The sequence below is a fragment of the Chrysochloris asiatica genome, unplaced genomic scaffold, assembly GCF_000296735.1.
Source record: "Chrysochloris asiatica unplaced genomic scaffold, ChrAsi1.0 scaffold00143, whole genome shotgun sequence".
Lineage (NCBI taxonomy): Eukaryota > Metazoa > Chordata > Mammalia > Afrosoricida > Chrysochloridae > Chrysochloris > Chrysochloris asiatica.
In genome coordinates, this window is record NW_006408661.1 from 8,785,644 (window position 1) to 8,801,473 (window position 15,830).

The window sequence follows — 15,830 nt, forward strand, 5'->3', positions numbered from 1 at the left end:
ATGAGCTACAAAACAAAGACAGACTAGGAAGAAAGAGTGACAAACTACTTCCGAATCGCTAGTCACTGAAAACTCTATGCATAGCAGAGAAACTTATGGATGTAGTAGCTCAAAATACCAGCTGAGAGGGAAGGAGTCTTCACATCAAGCATAAATCCTATCCCCGCTGTATACAGGGTTAACAAGACGGGCAACTTAGACATTGGCTACCTAAAATGAGGAGGCTATAAAGGCACAAAGTGACTGGCTTACAATTTTTCAAGAGGAAGTTTAATTTCAGAGTGTGCGGGGGGAAGGTAGAATCTCCACAGAATAATTTTCATCTTACATAGACAGGTCTGGTGAAAGGAGATGGGGATAAGATTCTTATGATTCAATAATTAGTAACTGTTACCATGACAAATTGCAACTGTCACAACGGTAAAGATAGAAGTTTTTTAACATAAAGTGGGGAGTAGTTAATATTACTATCCAGAAACAGAGAGAACACTAGGACCATCAAGGGAAAAGAGCACAAGCAGAATGTGGGACCCTATCCACAGAAGCAGCGACACCAGAGACAGAGGCAGAGATGAGGACATGGAGAGATAGAGCAGCTGAGGACTCTAGACTCATGGAAATAGAAAGGTTGTGTGCTGGCAGCCAGGAGGCAGGCTTGTAGATGTGCCCTTTGGTTGTTTAAATGATTATATATTCATGAGTGTTTTGGTATACAACCAAATGTATACCATTTGGGGGAATAGAAGGAAACACTGTTGAATGATGATGCACAGAGGAGATTGTAATCATTGCAGTGAAGCGATGAGTGTAAAACTGATGTTCGCCCATGTAAACTATCACTCAATTCACAATAAAACCTTTAAAAAAACAAATGCACTTTTCCCCCCCCATCCAAAAAAAAAAAAGCTAAAGAAGATAGAGAGAAACACTGTAAACTGACGATATATAGCGGGGATAACAATCAATGTAATGAAACAAGCTATATGAATGGTTGAATGCGAAGCTGATGATGTGCCCTGTAAACTTTCACTCAATGCAAAATAAAAATTTAATTAATAAAAAAATTTAAAAAAAAAAAAATGCACTTTTAGAATGTCTTGTTATTGTTGTAAAGTGCTGTTGAGTCGATTCCGACCCATAGCGACCCTGTACAGGGTTTCCAAGGAGTGACTGGTGAGCTTGAACCACTGATCTTGCAGTTCAAATGACTTTGCAGTCTGATGTGTTAGCCCACAGCGCCACAGCGCAACTCCTAGAATATCTTAGCCATCTCAAATTTAGTTTGTCCAAAACAGTATTCTTGGGGTTTCCCTTACCCAACCTGTTCCTCGCAGTTTAAATTAAGTGGTATCAATTATTTAGTGAGCTATTAGAGTAACAGTCATATTTGATGACTCCTCCCTTTCCCTTTTAAGGTGCTCTGGTAGAACAGTGGTTACGATTTGGGCTGCTAACCTCATGGTCAGCAGTTTGAAAATACCAGCTGTTCTGGAGAAAGATGAGGCTTTCTGCTCCCATGAAGAATTAAAGCCTTGGAAACCCTATGCAACATCGCTATGAGTTGAAACCAACTCCACAGCACACCACCACCCTTTCCCTTTTAAAAAAATGTTCAAGAGCACAGATATCAGTTTGAGGACTAAGGTACACCTGACCCAAGCCATGATATTTTCAATCACCTTATATGCATGTGAAAGTTGGACACTGAGTAAGGAAGACTACAGAAGAATTAATGCATCTGAACTATGGTGTTGGAGAAGAATATTAACAGTACCATGGACTGCAAGAAGAACAAAGAAATCTATGTTGGAAGAAGTATAGCCAGAATGCTTCTTAGAAGCCAGGATGGCCACAGTTTGTCTTTAATACATTAGGCATATTATCAGTGCCTGGAGAAGGATATTATGGTTGGTAAAATGGAGGGTGAGCAAAAAAGAGGAAGACTGCAACAAAATGTATTGGCATGGTTGCAGCAACAATGAGCTCAAGTGTAACAATTGTGAGGCTGGAGCAGGACTGGGCAGTTATTTTGTTCTGTTGTGCACAGGGCCTCTATGACTCAAAACTGACTCACAGGCACCTAGCAACATTAACAACTCTTTGTATCACCACCTACTTCAATCTTGCAGTTACTACTGTTAGGTAGTTAGAACAGAGAGTAGGGACTTAACACAGATCAACCACAAAGAATGCAAGAAATGACCTAACCTGTCAGAAGAATCTAGTAAAGGGAAAAATAGAGCAGGGGACTTTCACCAAGATCAGGCATACACAGAGAAGAGTAGGACTGATCTGATGTGACCAAAGAATCAATCATAATACCATTGTAACAAATTAGTAGTGGGATTAGCTTATGAACACAACTGTAACAGACCAGTGTATTGGGGAAAAAGTACATAAGACCCAGAAAAGAATGGCCAATTATGGGCCCTAAATTATGAGAGGAAACCTTAGGAATCGGAAGACAATTATCAGAAGACCCAGAGCCCGCACAGAAGGAAAACAGATTAAAAGTGAAACCAGGAACTCACTTGATGCTCCTCCTCACTCATCAGATGAGGCCCATTCTCCTCTCTGTAAGAATGTCTATGCATTCTTGATTAAATTTTCTTGCTTGTTTAGACCTGGCTCTCTCTCTCTGGCTCCTTTTGTGTGAATATAGTGCCTATGCCCTACCAATTCTCTGGAGGGGTAGTAGGACAGAACTTCATTTGCACTGTGACACTATTGTTGTTGCTAAGTGCCACAGCGTCAATTCCAACTCACAGTGACCCTGTACAGGTTTCCAAGGAGCAGATGGTGGGCTTGAACTACCGACCTTGTGGTTCAAAATCCAGTACTGATCCTACATTGCCACCTCCAAGATCATTTTGTATCTACTTCTCTACATATTAGCTGTACCATCTTTATCTGTCAGAGTACCACTACGAGATTGTCCTAATGGCCTCCTCTCTTCTACTTTCCCTTTGGCAGCTGATTCCAGCTTCTTCTGAATATAAATAAAATCACATCACTTCTTTCTTAAAACCCTTCAATGGCTTCTCTTGCACTTCTACAGCCTGTATGATTCAAGCCATCTTTATCATCCTTGTTATTGTTGTTAAGTGCCATCAAGTCCGTTCCGACTCATAGTGACCTTATCACACCCAATTCTCCCTTGATCTTGAAGCAGTAACCACACAGCTTTTCTGTCAGTCAGTTCCAAGATAATTTCTGAGTACAGACTCTTGGTACTTGGCTATCTATCTTCCTATACGTAGAGCATATTTTCATTTCTTCATATGGATGTCTTCTTCTCAGACTTTAAACATCAAATTAAATCTCATGTTATCAGAGAAACCTGCTTATAGACTTGCTTCTTAAAATAGGTCACCCCTATGGCAGCCTATTTTTATTTCTTGCGTAACACAGATTTACTAATTTACTCTCTATCCCCACTATTATGTAAATTCCAAAAGAACAGAAACACCGTGTCTGTCTTGTATTCTGTTACATCCTTGATGTCTAGCATAATACCTGACTTACAGAAGGAGGTTTCAAAAAGTTTGTGGAAAACTATCCATGATCTTTCATCCTATCGTATATTGTTTCATTGCCATGGTTACAATCTCCTCCATGCATCATCAAGCAACCAAAGGGTATACACTACAAGCCTGATCCCCCAGTAGTCAACACAGCCCCTCTCCCTCTCTGTGTCTAAAGTCCCCAACTGCTCCATTTCTCCAAGTCATTGTCTCTGCCTCCATCTCAGGCATCACTGCTTCTCTGGGTAGGATCCCGCTCTCCACTCTTCTCCCTTGATGGTCCCAGGGGCCTCCACTCCTAGACTGAAAAGTTATTCACTCCCCTCCTTGCTACAAAACATCTCCCATTACATTTCCATCCCTCACAAGCAGTCCTGATATCAGTTATTTACTATTGTATCACAAGAGAGCCACCCGCATTTCATTTCATCAGCTCCGCCTAGGCAGATTGGATACTAGTCAGCGTAAATTCTACATTCCTTCATGCCCTCTGAATTTAGGTTCCCTCTTGAAAGCTTGTAAGCCAGTCACTTCTTGCCTTTGTAGCCACCCCCCCACCCCCCATTTTGGGTAGCCAATGTCTAAGTTGCCCATCCCTATATACCCTGTGTACCGAGGGGGTGGGAATGATCCTTGCTGTAAGGATTGGTTCCCTCTTTTGAGCCACTGCATCCACAGGTGTAGGTCAAGTTCATCAAATTGTATCAGATTACTCTTTTTATCCTCTTCTTTCTTCTTCTAGTTGAGCTCTGATCATCCAGCCATTAAAGCCAGGTCAAATGGGTATTTGCAAGTGTGGGTGTTCTTGTGCATATGCCCTCTCTTCGTATCAGCTGGACGCTTCACTTTCCACTCTAGTCCTCTGTGGCTATGTCACTGACTCTGGTCCCAAGACTCCCCAGGTCTTGCCACACTGATGGCCAACCAGGTCTCCATCCAGGTTCACAGGAGTCTATTGAATATTGTAGGGCTTTAGTTTGCAGCTTCATTGCTGTTTTTCCCTCACTTCTCCTTACTGGTGATGAGCGTGGTCCCAATCAGAGCGTGTATTCCCACTGAGTCTTAGTCTTGGAAGGGGGTTTACACTGAGGGGACCCAACCACTCTGAGGGAAACCGACCGCCATTATCTTTTAATTGCATCTTTTCCCACAAACTTTCTGAAGTTCCCTTACAGTAAGTGACCAATAAGTACTTATTAAAGCACCAAATAGAAAAAGATTGGATTAACAATCAAGATATTTTATGTTAAAGGTACAGCATAAATAAAATAAAAGTTAAAGGTACACCACTAAATAAAATTAAAGTGGGTGAGGTGAATACTAAAAAAAAAAAAATTTTTAAGTGTATCCCTAACGTTAATTACATTATGGCTGACTATTATGACTACTTTTTTTAAAACATTACTTTATTTATGGTTGTTTTTGTTGTTAGGAGCCTTCGAGTTAGTTTCTACTCATAGCAACCCTGTATAGCATTTCCAAGAAGTGACTGGTGGGTTTAAATACTATCATTTGAATGATAGAGACCTGGTGTGGTGAAAGGTCAGCATTTCAAACCCACCAGTGGTTCCTAAGAAACCCTGTGTAGGGTCGCTAGGAGTCAGAACCAACTTGATGGCACTTAACAGCAACATCATTTAAATGGGGTGTGGTGGCTCTGTAGGATAAGCACTTAACTTCAAACCACAAGGTTGCCAGTTCAAGCCCACCAGCTGCTACATGGGAAAAAGACGAGGCTTTCTGCTTCTATTAAGATTTACAACCTCAGAAACTCTATACAGGGTGACTAGGAGTTGGAACCCACTAGATGGCACTTAAGAACAACAACAACAACAATTATTTAAATACAAGTATAAGAGAAAAGCAAGCTTCTTCTCATCAGTAAAATTAATAAAAAGTACACACATGAATATCAGATTTACCTTAGAAATCAACCCCAAGAATAATGGTACATCACATTTCGTGTCTTAACACACTGCAACTATATAAAAATTTAAAATCTCTCAAAATATATTTTTCCAAATAATTCACTCTTTTATAACACACAGAAAACAACACATTAATACATTTACCTCTAAAGGATGATGGCTCCTGAAGAGCATTACTTGCCAACCTAGCTGGTCCACAGAATATCAATACAGTAACAGGTGTCACTGCTGAACAACATCTAATATTAGCTATCCTATGGGCTCTGGTCATTTCATCATAAATGAGCGAATCTGTGGGCAGTGCTTGAATTGCTGCAGCTTGACCATTTGCTGGAGGAATCTATTAGGAAAATAAAAATTTTAATTGTTAACCCAGCCTATTCTCCATCATTAAATTATTTTAAACTTTAAGATGTAAAGAGCTGCTCAATGACACAGATATAGGCTTGTATCCAAGCAAAAATTAAAGCAAGCCATTGCTCATACACTTTGTCACGAAGTCCTCATTAAGCATATTACCTCTTCCAACTCCTAAGATTCAATCAAAATTTTTTCTAATATATTTGTTGTTAAGTGACACTGAGTTGGTTCCAAACTATAGCGACACTGTATAGGGTTTCCGAGGAGCACCTGGTGAGCTTGAACCAATGACTTTGAGGTTCAAACTGACCTTGCAGTTCAGCAAGTATTTGGAGTATTTTTTCATTACTCTCCAACTATCTAATTTGGAATAGTTTCACCGCAAGGCCTAAAAGCATAAAAATGGTTTACCTTTTTATACTGAGGTTGACTGAGCACTGAAGTGGGATGAAACCGCACTTTTTTCTCCTTTGGTCCTGTCAATACTACATTGTCTCTGTCCACATGGACTAAATTCGGATACATGCCTGCCACCAATGCAGCTTTAACGACAGCCCAGTTCTCAGAATTGGTGTTAACGTCTCGAATGTCACCACCACCTCGTGCTCTAACAAAACCTAAAAAGGAAAAAAAAAAAACCGACACCAACTATTTTACTATATAAAAGAAGCTTTTAAATGTGTACACTTTTATAAAACATTGTATAATTCATATGATGTGTAATAATATTTAAATTCTACACCAAGTAAAAGAGTCTCCTGTGGGATGTTTAAAGCATATTATCAACATTCTTAGAAAGTTTAAGTTACTTTTTAAAGAAAATCTGCATTCTCAAAAAAAGCTACTATCATAAATTGCTATCACAAATGTACTAAATTCACAGCTGGACTCATTGCCTTAAACCACTCTTTTGACTAGTAAAAATATAATTTTGGTATAATACACACTAATTCTGAAGGCTCAGTCAAGAATACATGGAATACTGTTGCTCGAATTTCAAAAATCCTCCAGATTTCCTCATACTGAAGTCAACTCTAAATCCTCTGACTCATTCATTATATTACTATGACATTACAGCTAATCTGTGAACCCAGGTTCTAATTATCTCTTCAATGTACTACGCTGCAAAAAAAAGAAACCTGACCAGCCTGAAGCAGCTAAAAGAACAGAAGATACTTCTTGAAAGAAAGACCAAAAGGAAAAATACGAAGCAATAATGGCAGTCCGACTGACTACTACAAGAAAAAGCCAAGGTGCTCGCCCAGGAGACATCAAGGCAAGCGGTTGGGTCCCCTCAAGGAAAACCCCCTTCCAAGACTAAGACTCAATGGGAATACACAAACAGACACATGCTCTGACTGGTGACCATGTTGGTCACCGATAAGCAGAAGTGAGGGGAAAACAGCATTGAAGCTGCGAGCTAATTCCAACCATGTTCAATACACTCCTGTGAACCCGGTGGAAACCTGGTTGGTCAGCAGTTTGGCAAGACCTGGGGAGTCCTGGGCCCACAGTCAGTGACATAGCCACAGAGGACTAGGGTGGAGAATGAAGCATCCAGCTGACAAGAAGAGAGGGCATATACACAAGAACACCCACACTTGTAAATACCCATTTGACCTGGCTTCAATGACTGGATGATCAGAGCTCAACTAGAAGAAAGAAGAGGATAAAAAGAGTAATCTGATACAATTTGATGAACTTGACCTACACCTGTGGATGCAGTAGCTCAAAAGAGGGAACAAATCTCTACAGCAAGGATCATTCCCACCCCCTCAGTATACAGGGTGTACAGGGATGGGCAACTTGGACATTGGCTACCCAGAATGGGGGTCTACAAGGGCAAGAAGTGACTGGCTTACAAGCGTTCAAGAGGGAGCCTAGACCCAGAGGCCACGGAGGAAGGTAGAATCTCCACTGAGTAGTATCCAATCTGTCTGGACGGGACTGATGAAAGAAGATGGAGATAGCACTCATGTGATACAATAGTAAACAATTACTATCAGGACTGACTGTGAGGGTTGGAAATGTAAAGGTAGACATTCTGTAGCAAAAGGAAAGGAGTGGTTGATTTTGCAGGCCACGAGCAGAAGCCCTTGGGACCATCAAGGGAGAAGAGTGGAGAGGGACCCTACCCAGAGAAACAGTTATGCCATAGATGGTGGCAGAGACGATGACATGGAGAGATGGAAGGCTGGCAACTCTAGAGCCAGAGAGGGAGAAGGGCTGTGTGCTGATGACCAGGGGGCAGGCTTGTGGGATATACTCTGGTTGGTTGATGATGCATGGAGGGGATTGTAACCATGGCAATGTAATGATATATGATAGGATTAAGGTAAAGCTAATGTTCTCCCATGTAAACTATCATATAATTCACAATAAAAGTTAAAAAATAAAATAACATAAAACAGAAATCTGAAGAAAGTTCTAAAGGGAAGTAAAAATCCTGGGATCCTCGTTAAATAAACAAAAACAAAGCAAGTATCTCCAAGTGATCATCAATTGCTTTATTTTTAAAAAATACAAAGATCAATATTCATATCAATCTAATTATTCTAATTTCTAATTTTTTATTGTTTTCTTTTCACACAAAAATAATTTTTAACCAAGACCATTTTTCTTTATTCTGGTAGCGTAGTAGTTAAGAATCAGGCTGCAAAGCTTAGGTCAACAATTCGAAATACCAGCTGTTCCATGGGAAAAGATGAGGCTTTCTGCTCCCGTAAAGATTTACTGCCTCAGAAACCCTGTACAGGGTCGCTGAGTCGGAACCAACTCCACGGTACACAATCAACCAACACACCCAAGTTAAGGAGCTCTGGTAGCATAGTGGCTACAACTCGGGCTGCTAATCTCAGGGTCAGCAGTTCTGTGGGAAAAAAATGAGGCTTTCTGCCTCTGTAAAATTTTACAGCCTCGGAAACCCTATGCAGGTTCACTATAAGTTGAACTGACTCCATAGCACATCACCACCACCACCACCAAAACACCCAAGTTAGTATGTGTCTAGTGCTCTGGTGTGTTGTTACTAGGGGCCATAGAGTCCATACTAACTCAAAATACTGCCCAGTCCTGAGCCATTCTCACAATCATTGTATTGCTTGAGACCACTACTGCTGCCACGATGCCAATCCATCTCATTGGGGTTCTTCTTCTTTTTCAATGACCTTCCACTTTACCAAGCATAGTGTCTGGACATCCTGGCTTCTAAGGAGCATTACGGCTATACATCTTTCATGCCAGATTTGATGTGGGATGTACAATAAGCCCACAAGGTTGGCAGTTGAAACCCACCAGTCGTGCCTCAAAACCCTATACAGGATCACTATGAGTCAATGGCACTTAACAATAATTCTCTGGTAAGTAATTTACCCTCCCTTCCCATTCAAACCCTAGTAACTATAAAAGGGTGTTTCTTTTAGTATGAAAAGCTTTTCTTGACTTTTATAACAGTAGTCTTATACAACATTTGTCCTTCTGTAACTAAATTATTTCACTCAACATTATGTCCTTCATATTTATCCATGTTATGAAGTGTCTCTCAGATTCATCCTTATTCTTTATTGCTGCATAGTATATTTCACTGTGTGTATGTACCAGTTTGTTTATCCACTCTCCCACTGAGCGGCATTTAGGTTGTTTCCATCTTTTTGCTACTGTGAATAGTGCTTAAAATTCTCATAATTTCTATTTCATTAACCTAGATATTCATTAATAATGATAGAAGTATAATAACTATAAGATCTAAACTAATCTTTGCCCAGAAATAAACTGTTCATGGCAAACAAGGCATAGCTACTGTTCACATGTTTCTCAACGACTGCTTCTTCAATACTGTTTTTTTAAATCATCAAATAAAACTTTATGTCATATAAATGTATGCTTAAAAGCACTTCATGAATATAAGACATACATAATATTACAAAATAATGTACAATGGCATAAGTTAACACTAGAAATACTATAAGGTATGAGCATGGAACTTTAAGTGGGTTAATAGGTTCTTTGGGGGTAATGTTACCTGATGCTCTGAGCTGACCAAGCAACTGAGTTCGCATGCCTATTATTATTTCCATGGTGGCTTGTGAAAGAAAGTTCTTTTCACAAAAGGCTCGCTCCCACCCATCACTTCGTGCTTTCTGCCATGCCTATAAAAATACAATAATTATATAACAAGATACATTTACCAGTCACTTCTTAGTGAGGCAGCAAAGTAACTGAAAACTACTATATTAACCACTCAAGACCAATTCTTTATTCTAATCATTATACAAAATCTGTAACTTCTGATCATATAAGATTCATTATTAATTTATACTCAAATGTTATAAAAGCTATTGAGGCTACAGATCTTCCATATGAGTGGGAAGTTTTAACTACTCTACCATAAAACCATATATAAACTAAGAATCCTATCCCTCTGGTCTTATCAACCTACCAATTAGACTGAGAATGGAAAGTGGTACTTCTTGAATGTCTATTGTTGATGTTGTTGTTACGTGCTGTTGAGTTGGTTCTGACCCACAGCGACCCTGTATAGGGTTTCCAAGGAGCAGCTGGTGGGTTTGAACCACTGACCTTGCGGTTCAAACTGACCTTGTGGTCTAGCGCATTATCCTGCAGTGCCACATATGTAATATAAAATAGATTAAAAATCTCCTCTTAGAAAATGAGTTCTTTTCTTTGAAATATGACAGAAAGATCAAAGCAGTAATTTATCCTTCCTAATTTTGAAGGAGCTGAAGAAAAGCAAAGTACAAATTAAAATTCTACTCCAAATCGCCCTCTAATTATGAGCATTCAAACTGATCTACTAGAATGCATGGTTACCAAATAGACCTTGTTAATAATGATGCATCATCTGTTGTTCAATAATGTTCACAAAAGAACTACTGTTTTGTTTTTTTTTTTTAATTATAAATGTATTGGGAAAATGCTGTATGCCTGAAAAAGTACTTTATGCATAAATACAGTGAATTTTTTTTTTTTAAAGGGGCAGGCTTAGCCTATATTCAAAAGAATTTAAGAATAAATACGATGTCCACCCTTTCAATAAATAAGTCTTCGTGAATTTTTTAGTTACATATAATTTTCCATACTTGGAATCCTAGGTCTCTTTTCTTTCTCACTTATCTCTTTCTTTAATTTCTCCTATTATCTTAAAGAATTTCAAGTGATTTTTGGATTTTGCTTTATAAAATTAAGTGCTCAGCACAGCCAAGAAAAAAATATTCTACAAAACTGATAGATATTAAATGTAACATGACTTAAAGATTAAGAACATATATGGTGGTGGTGGTAGTGTGTAATGAAGTCAGTTCTGACACATAGAAACCCTGTATAGGGAAGCTTAGGCTGTAACCTTTACAAGAACAAAAAGTCTCATGTTTCTCCACGGAGCAGCTGGCAATTCTAATGGCTGGCCTTTCAATAAGTAGCCCCACGTGTAACCACTATGCTACCAGGGCTTATAAATACAAGTATGTGTTGTTGTGTAGTAAATATATACACTTCATACCTACAACAAAAATACTGAAAAAATGAACAAAGTCAAAATAAATGATAAAATGTGATAATTTTAAAATTAACAGCAGAAAGGCACTTTTTTCTGGGTTAGTAATTAAATGTGACTGCATAATTAAACACAATTATTGGACACATTTTTTTAAAATTGCTATGTTTGCCCATAAAATGAGCTTAATAATCAAAATTTTCAGAAACAAAGCAACAGTAATAATAGTACCTGAAATGCCCTGAGAAGTGCCATATGGTCACTGAATGTTCCTGCAGTGAAACGTTTCCTACAAAGCATAGCTGCACGCTTTTGAGAGGCCTGAGTTGGCAATACAAACGGATCTCGATAGGCTAATGTGCAGGCAATAGTAAGTATGGGGTCCAGACACTTTAAAACGACAGCACACAGGACCATTTTACCAAGATGTGGTTCTACTGGCAAGTCAGCCAAATGATATCCAAGTTCAGTCAAATCTTCCCATGCATCCATTGCATCTATGGTCTAAAAAAAAGGATAAAGAACAGAATTTAAAATGACTGAAAACTCTGTTTACCCAAATTACATACTTACAAACGAACAAGAAATATGAATATAAATTTGGGTTTTCATTATAACTCACAAAAAAATACACTTTATTTCAAACATATTCTGTAGATGAACAGTACTTATTGTTGCACTACAATTACCACCAGAGCATCATTATTCAAAGTGTATGATCAAAGTGTTAAAAAAATTATATTAAGACATATTCTCTCATTTTAAATTTCAAGTAAAATAAAGTCACGTGAAACACAGGTATTAACATACTAACCTTAAGCATTTGTACAGCATTTCTTACAATTAAAGCTGGTGGAGGTTCAGGAGCTTTCATAAGGAAATCAGCAATAGGACAATTAATTGGCGCTAACAGCTTTGTATGTAAACAAAGTTCCTGTGAAACAAAGCATTAGAACCTTTTAAAACTTAAAGAACATATAATGCTGAATTTCATGTTTTAAAAAAATTATGGGAATTGTATTTCCTAAACATACACGGAGCTCTGGTAGCGTAGTGGTTACGAATCGGGCTGCGAACCTTAAGGTCAGCGGTTCGAAACTACCAGCCGCTCCGCGGGAGAAAGATGAGGCTTTCTACTCCCGTAAAGATTTACACCCTCGGAAACCCTGTACAGGGTCGCTATGGGTCGGACCCGACTCGATGGCACTTAACAACAACAACAACAAACATACACTAGTAGTTTCTGATTATACTCAGGAGGAACAATGGCTTTCTAGGAATGATGGGTCCATATTTTTCTCCAGATGTCAAAACTCTAATTTAGAAAGACTATCAAAGTCTCCTTACACAGTTCTCATACTTAATAGTCATTATTCGCACGACTAGCAGTTTTTTAAAAAGTACTTGGTCTCAACAGACACCAAGTCATTTTCAAAATTATCTGTAAAATACAACTTTTTCCTTTTTAATACAATATAAAATATTTTATCCTTTTAAAAAATATTTAAATACTTACGAGGTGTCAAGCATATTAGAGAACAGTAGACATTTAACAACTACTTATATAATTGATTACTTAATTATAATTGTACTACATTTTATGACAGATGCTGTAAAGTGAAAGAAGCAAAATGAGAGATTTAACCACGCTCAGGCCAAAAGCAGGAAAGGGATGTCATTGAAAGTCAAAAAGTGATACTTAAACTAATATGAAAAGATAGAGTAAGAATTAATTATAAAAGAAAGGAAGGACTCCTCCAAGACTGAAACTGAAAGGGAGACATTAGCAGACATGTAAGATTGCTGGTGACCACATTGGTCAGCTGGTGCGTGGAAGTGGGGGAAAGGCAGCAATGAAGAAATGCTTTGATTTTAACCATGTTCCATAGACGCCTGTCTACCTGGAGATGAAAGGGAGAAGAGGAAAGGCTGGTTGGTCTTAAGTATGAGAGACTCCTGAGCCCATGGACATAGCCACGGAGGGATACAGCTGCAAGTAAAACATCCAGGTGATATGAACTGAGGGGAGATGCACAAGAACACCAACTTCTAGATAATACTCATTCAACCTAACCTCAAAGGTTTGATGATCAGAAATTGACCAGAGGAAGATTAAAAAAAAAAAAATTTATAAAGGAAACAAGTGTAAATTGCTACAATTTGATGAACTTGGCGTATACTCATGGATGAAATAGCTCAAAATACCAACTGAGAGGAAAGGGCTCTTCACATCAAGGGTCAATCCTATTCCCATGTATACAGTGTTAACAGGGACAGGCAATTTAAACATCAGCTACCTAAAATGGGGGTGGCTATAAAGCCACAAAGTGACTGGCTTACAAGTTTTCAGGAGGGAGTTTAAATCCAGAGTGCGGAGGAAGGTAGAATATCCACTGAAAATAGTTTTCATCTTGTCTACATGGGTCTGGTGAAAGGAGATGAGGATAAGATTCTTATGATTCAATAGTGAATAACTGTTATCATGACTATTTGCAACTGTCACAACTGTAAAGGTAGAAGTTTTGTAACAAAAAAAGGGAAGTAGTTGATCTTACATTCCAGGTACAGAGGACCCTAGGACCATCAAGGGAAAAGAGCACGAGCGGAATGTGGGACCCTATTCAGAGAAGTAGCGACACCAGAGATGGAGGCAGAGATGAGGATATGGAGAGATAGAGCAGCTGAGGACTCTATACTCATGGAGAGAGAAAGGCTGTGTGCTAGCAGCCAAGACGCCAGTTTACAGAATGTGCCCTTCGGTTGTTTAAATGATTATATATTCCTGAGTGTTTCTGTGTACATCCCCAACCCCACCCCACCCCCCAAAAAAACAGAGGGAATAAAAGCAAATACTGTTGAAAGATGATGCATGGATGAGACTGTAATCACTGATTGCAATGAAACGAGTATAAAACTGATGTTCTCCCATGTAAACTATCACTCAATTCACAATAAAATCTTTTTACAAAGAAAGAAAGGGTGGAGGTGATTCTAGGGAGAGGAGACAACATATGTGAAGATCCTGATGTAGAGGAAAGAAAAATATGTTTGATAAACTTTATTAGTTTAAGTAGAAAGAGTTGTAGGAAATAAAGTTGGAGACAAAGGCACTATCAGGTCATTTAGGCACTTAAGAATTTTGAATTTTATGCTAAGAGAAATAAAAACCACCTACGTACATGGATGCCTAAAACAAACCTTTACGTTTAGAAGCCAATATTTAACGCAGCATACCATAGATTCAAATGACTGTACTTCTGATAGCTCTCCCTAAAAACTAGTATTTGACTTTTCCATGGAATCAGAAAAATAAAAACACTTAATAGTGAACTCAATTCAAAACCACCAAGGTAGTCTCTGCACCTGAAATACATTTGGTACTATCTTTGAACCTTAAATAATTTCTTCTCTAATCCACATTGAGAATTCAAAGGTAAACACTACGCAGTTAACAGATTCCTGAAATGATGCATATAAAATACAATATACTTGTAAAGTACATCATAATTTAATGAGTTCAAGTAATTCTTAAAAATTTTAAAGGCATATAAATTACATTTTCTTGTATATAAAAATGTTTGTTATATACATAATTACTCTATAATATTCATCTTACAGTTTTGTTATTTAAACATTTTTATAGTCAGTATGAGTTAAAATTAGTCATAATTTTTCCACACACACATAATCTCTTTACAGTTACCTGTAATGGCATTCTCAAAAGTTCCGGAGTCTGAAATTCCAACATATTCTGGAAGCGGAGTCTACTGAAGAGACGGAAACAGATTCCAGGTCTACATCGTCCCGCCCTTAGACATAAAATGCAAAAGTAAAATTAAGAAAGCAATAAAGATTATCATAATTAAAACACATTATGCAAAATAATGTGTTTTAAGGAGATAAAACAATGAACCAGGATCAAAATAGCTGTGTTTGTATCCTTACTCTAATAGTTCTTCACTATGCAATCTTAAACTGTCTAGGATTTGATTATCTCATTTATAAAAGATTTGATTATCTCATTTATAAATGGAGCTCTGGTAGCATAGAGGTTATGAATCGGTCTGTTAATCTCACGGTCAGCAGTTCAAAACTACCAGCTGTTCCGCGGGAGAAAGATGAGGCTATCTGTTCCCATAAAGATTTACAGCCTCGGAAACCCTGTACAGGGTAGCTATGAGTCGGAATCGACTCCACGGCACATAAACACCTGATATGTGCCATGGAGTAAGAATGAAAAGAAATAACATACACATGAAAATAATTAAAAACAAAGCATGAATAAATTCAATCATTTTTAATGTACACATATTAAGCATAGTGTTTGGCGCCACTGATTAGAGTTGGACATCATACAACTCCATCAACATGGAGACTTCTATAATTTGCTGGAAAACAGCAGAAAAATACCTTGAGAAAAAGCAGTTTGTTTTAGATTTACCCAAAGTTAAGTATATCACCTAAAGGCAGAAATGAATAATCTAACTGTTAGAGATGGAGAAATAT

The 15,830-nt window shown here is 38.1% G+C and overlaps 1 protein-coding gene across 1 annotated transcript in view; it reads right to left on the reverse strand.

The window, feature by feature from the left end:
- LOC102821983 (probable ATP-dependent RNA helicase YTHDC2-like) overlaps positions 1-15,830 on the reverse strand; it is a 131,131-nt gene that overhangs the window by 19,860 nt on the left and 95,441 nt on the right. The window contains exons 18-23 of the mRNA XM_006870539.1: positions 15,028-15,133; positions 12,139-12,258; positions 11,556-11,828; positions 9,834-9,960; positions 6,224-6,429; positions 5,597-5,792 (exon numbers count right to left, since the gene is read on the reverse strand). Coding sequence (XP_006870601.1) covers positions 5,597-5,792; positions 6,224-6,429; positions 9,834-9,960; positions 11,556-11,828; positions 12,139-12,258; positions 15,028-15,133 — 1,028 coding nt within the window. The remainder of the gene's footprint in view (positions 1-5,596; positions 5,793-6,223; positions 6,430-9,833; positions 9,961-11,555; positions 11,829-12,138; positions 12,259-15,027; positions 15,134-15,830) is intronic.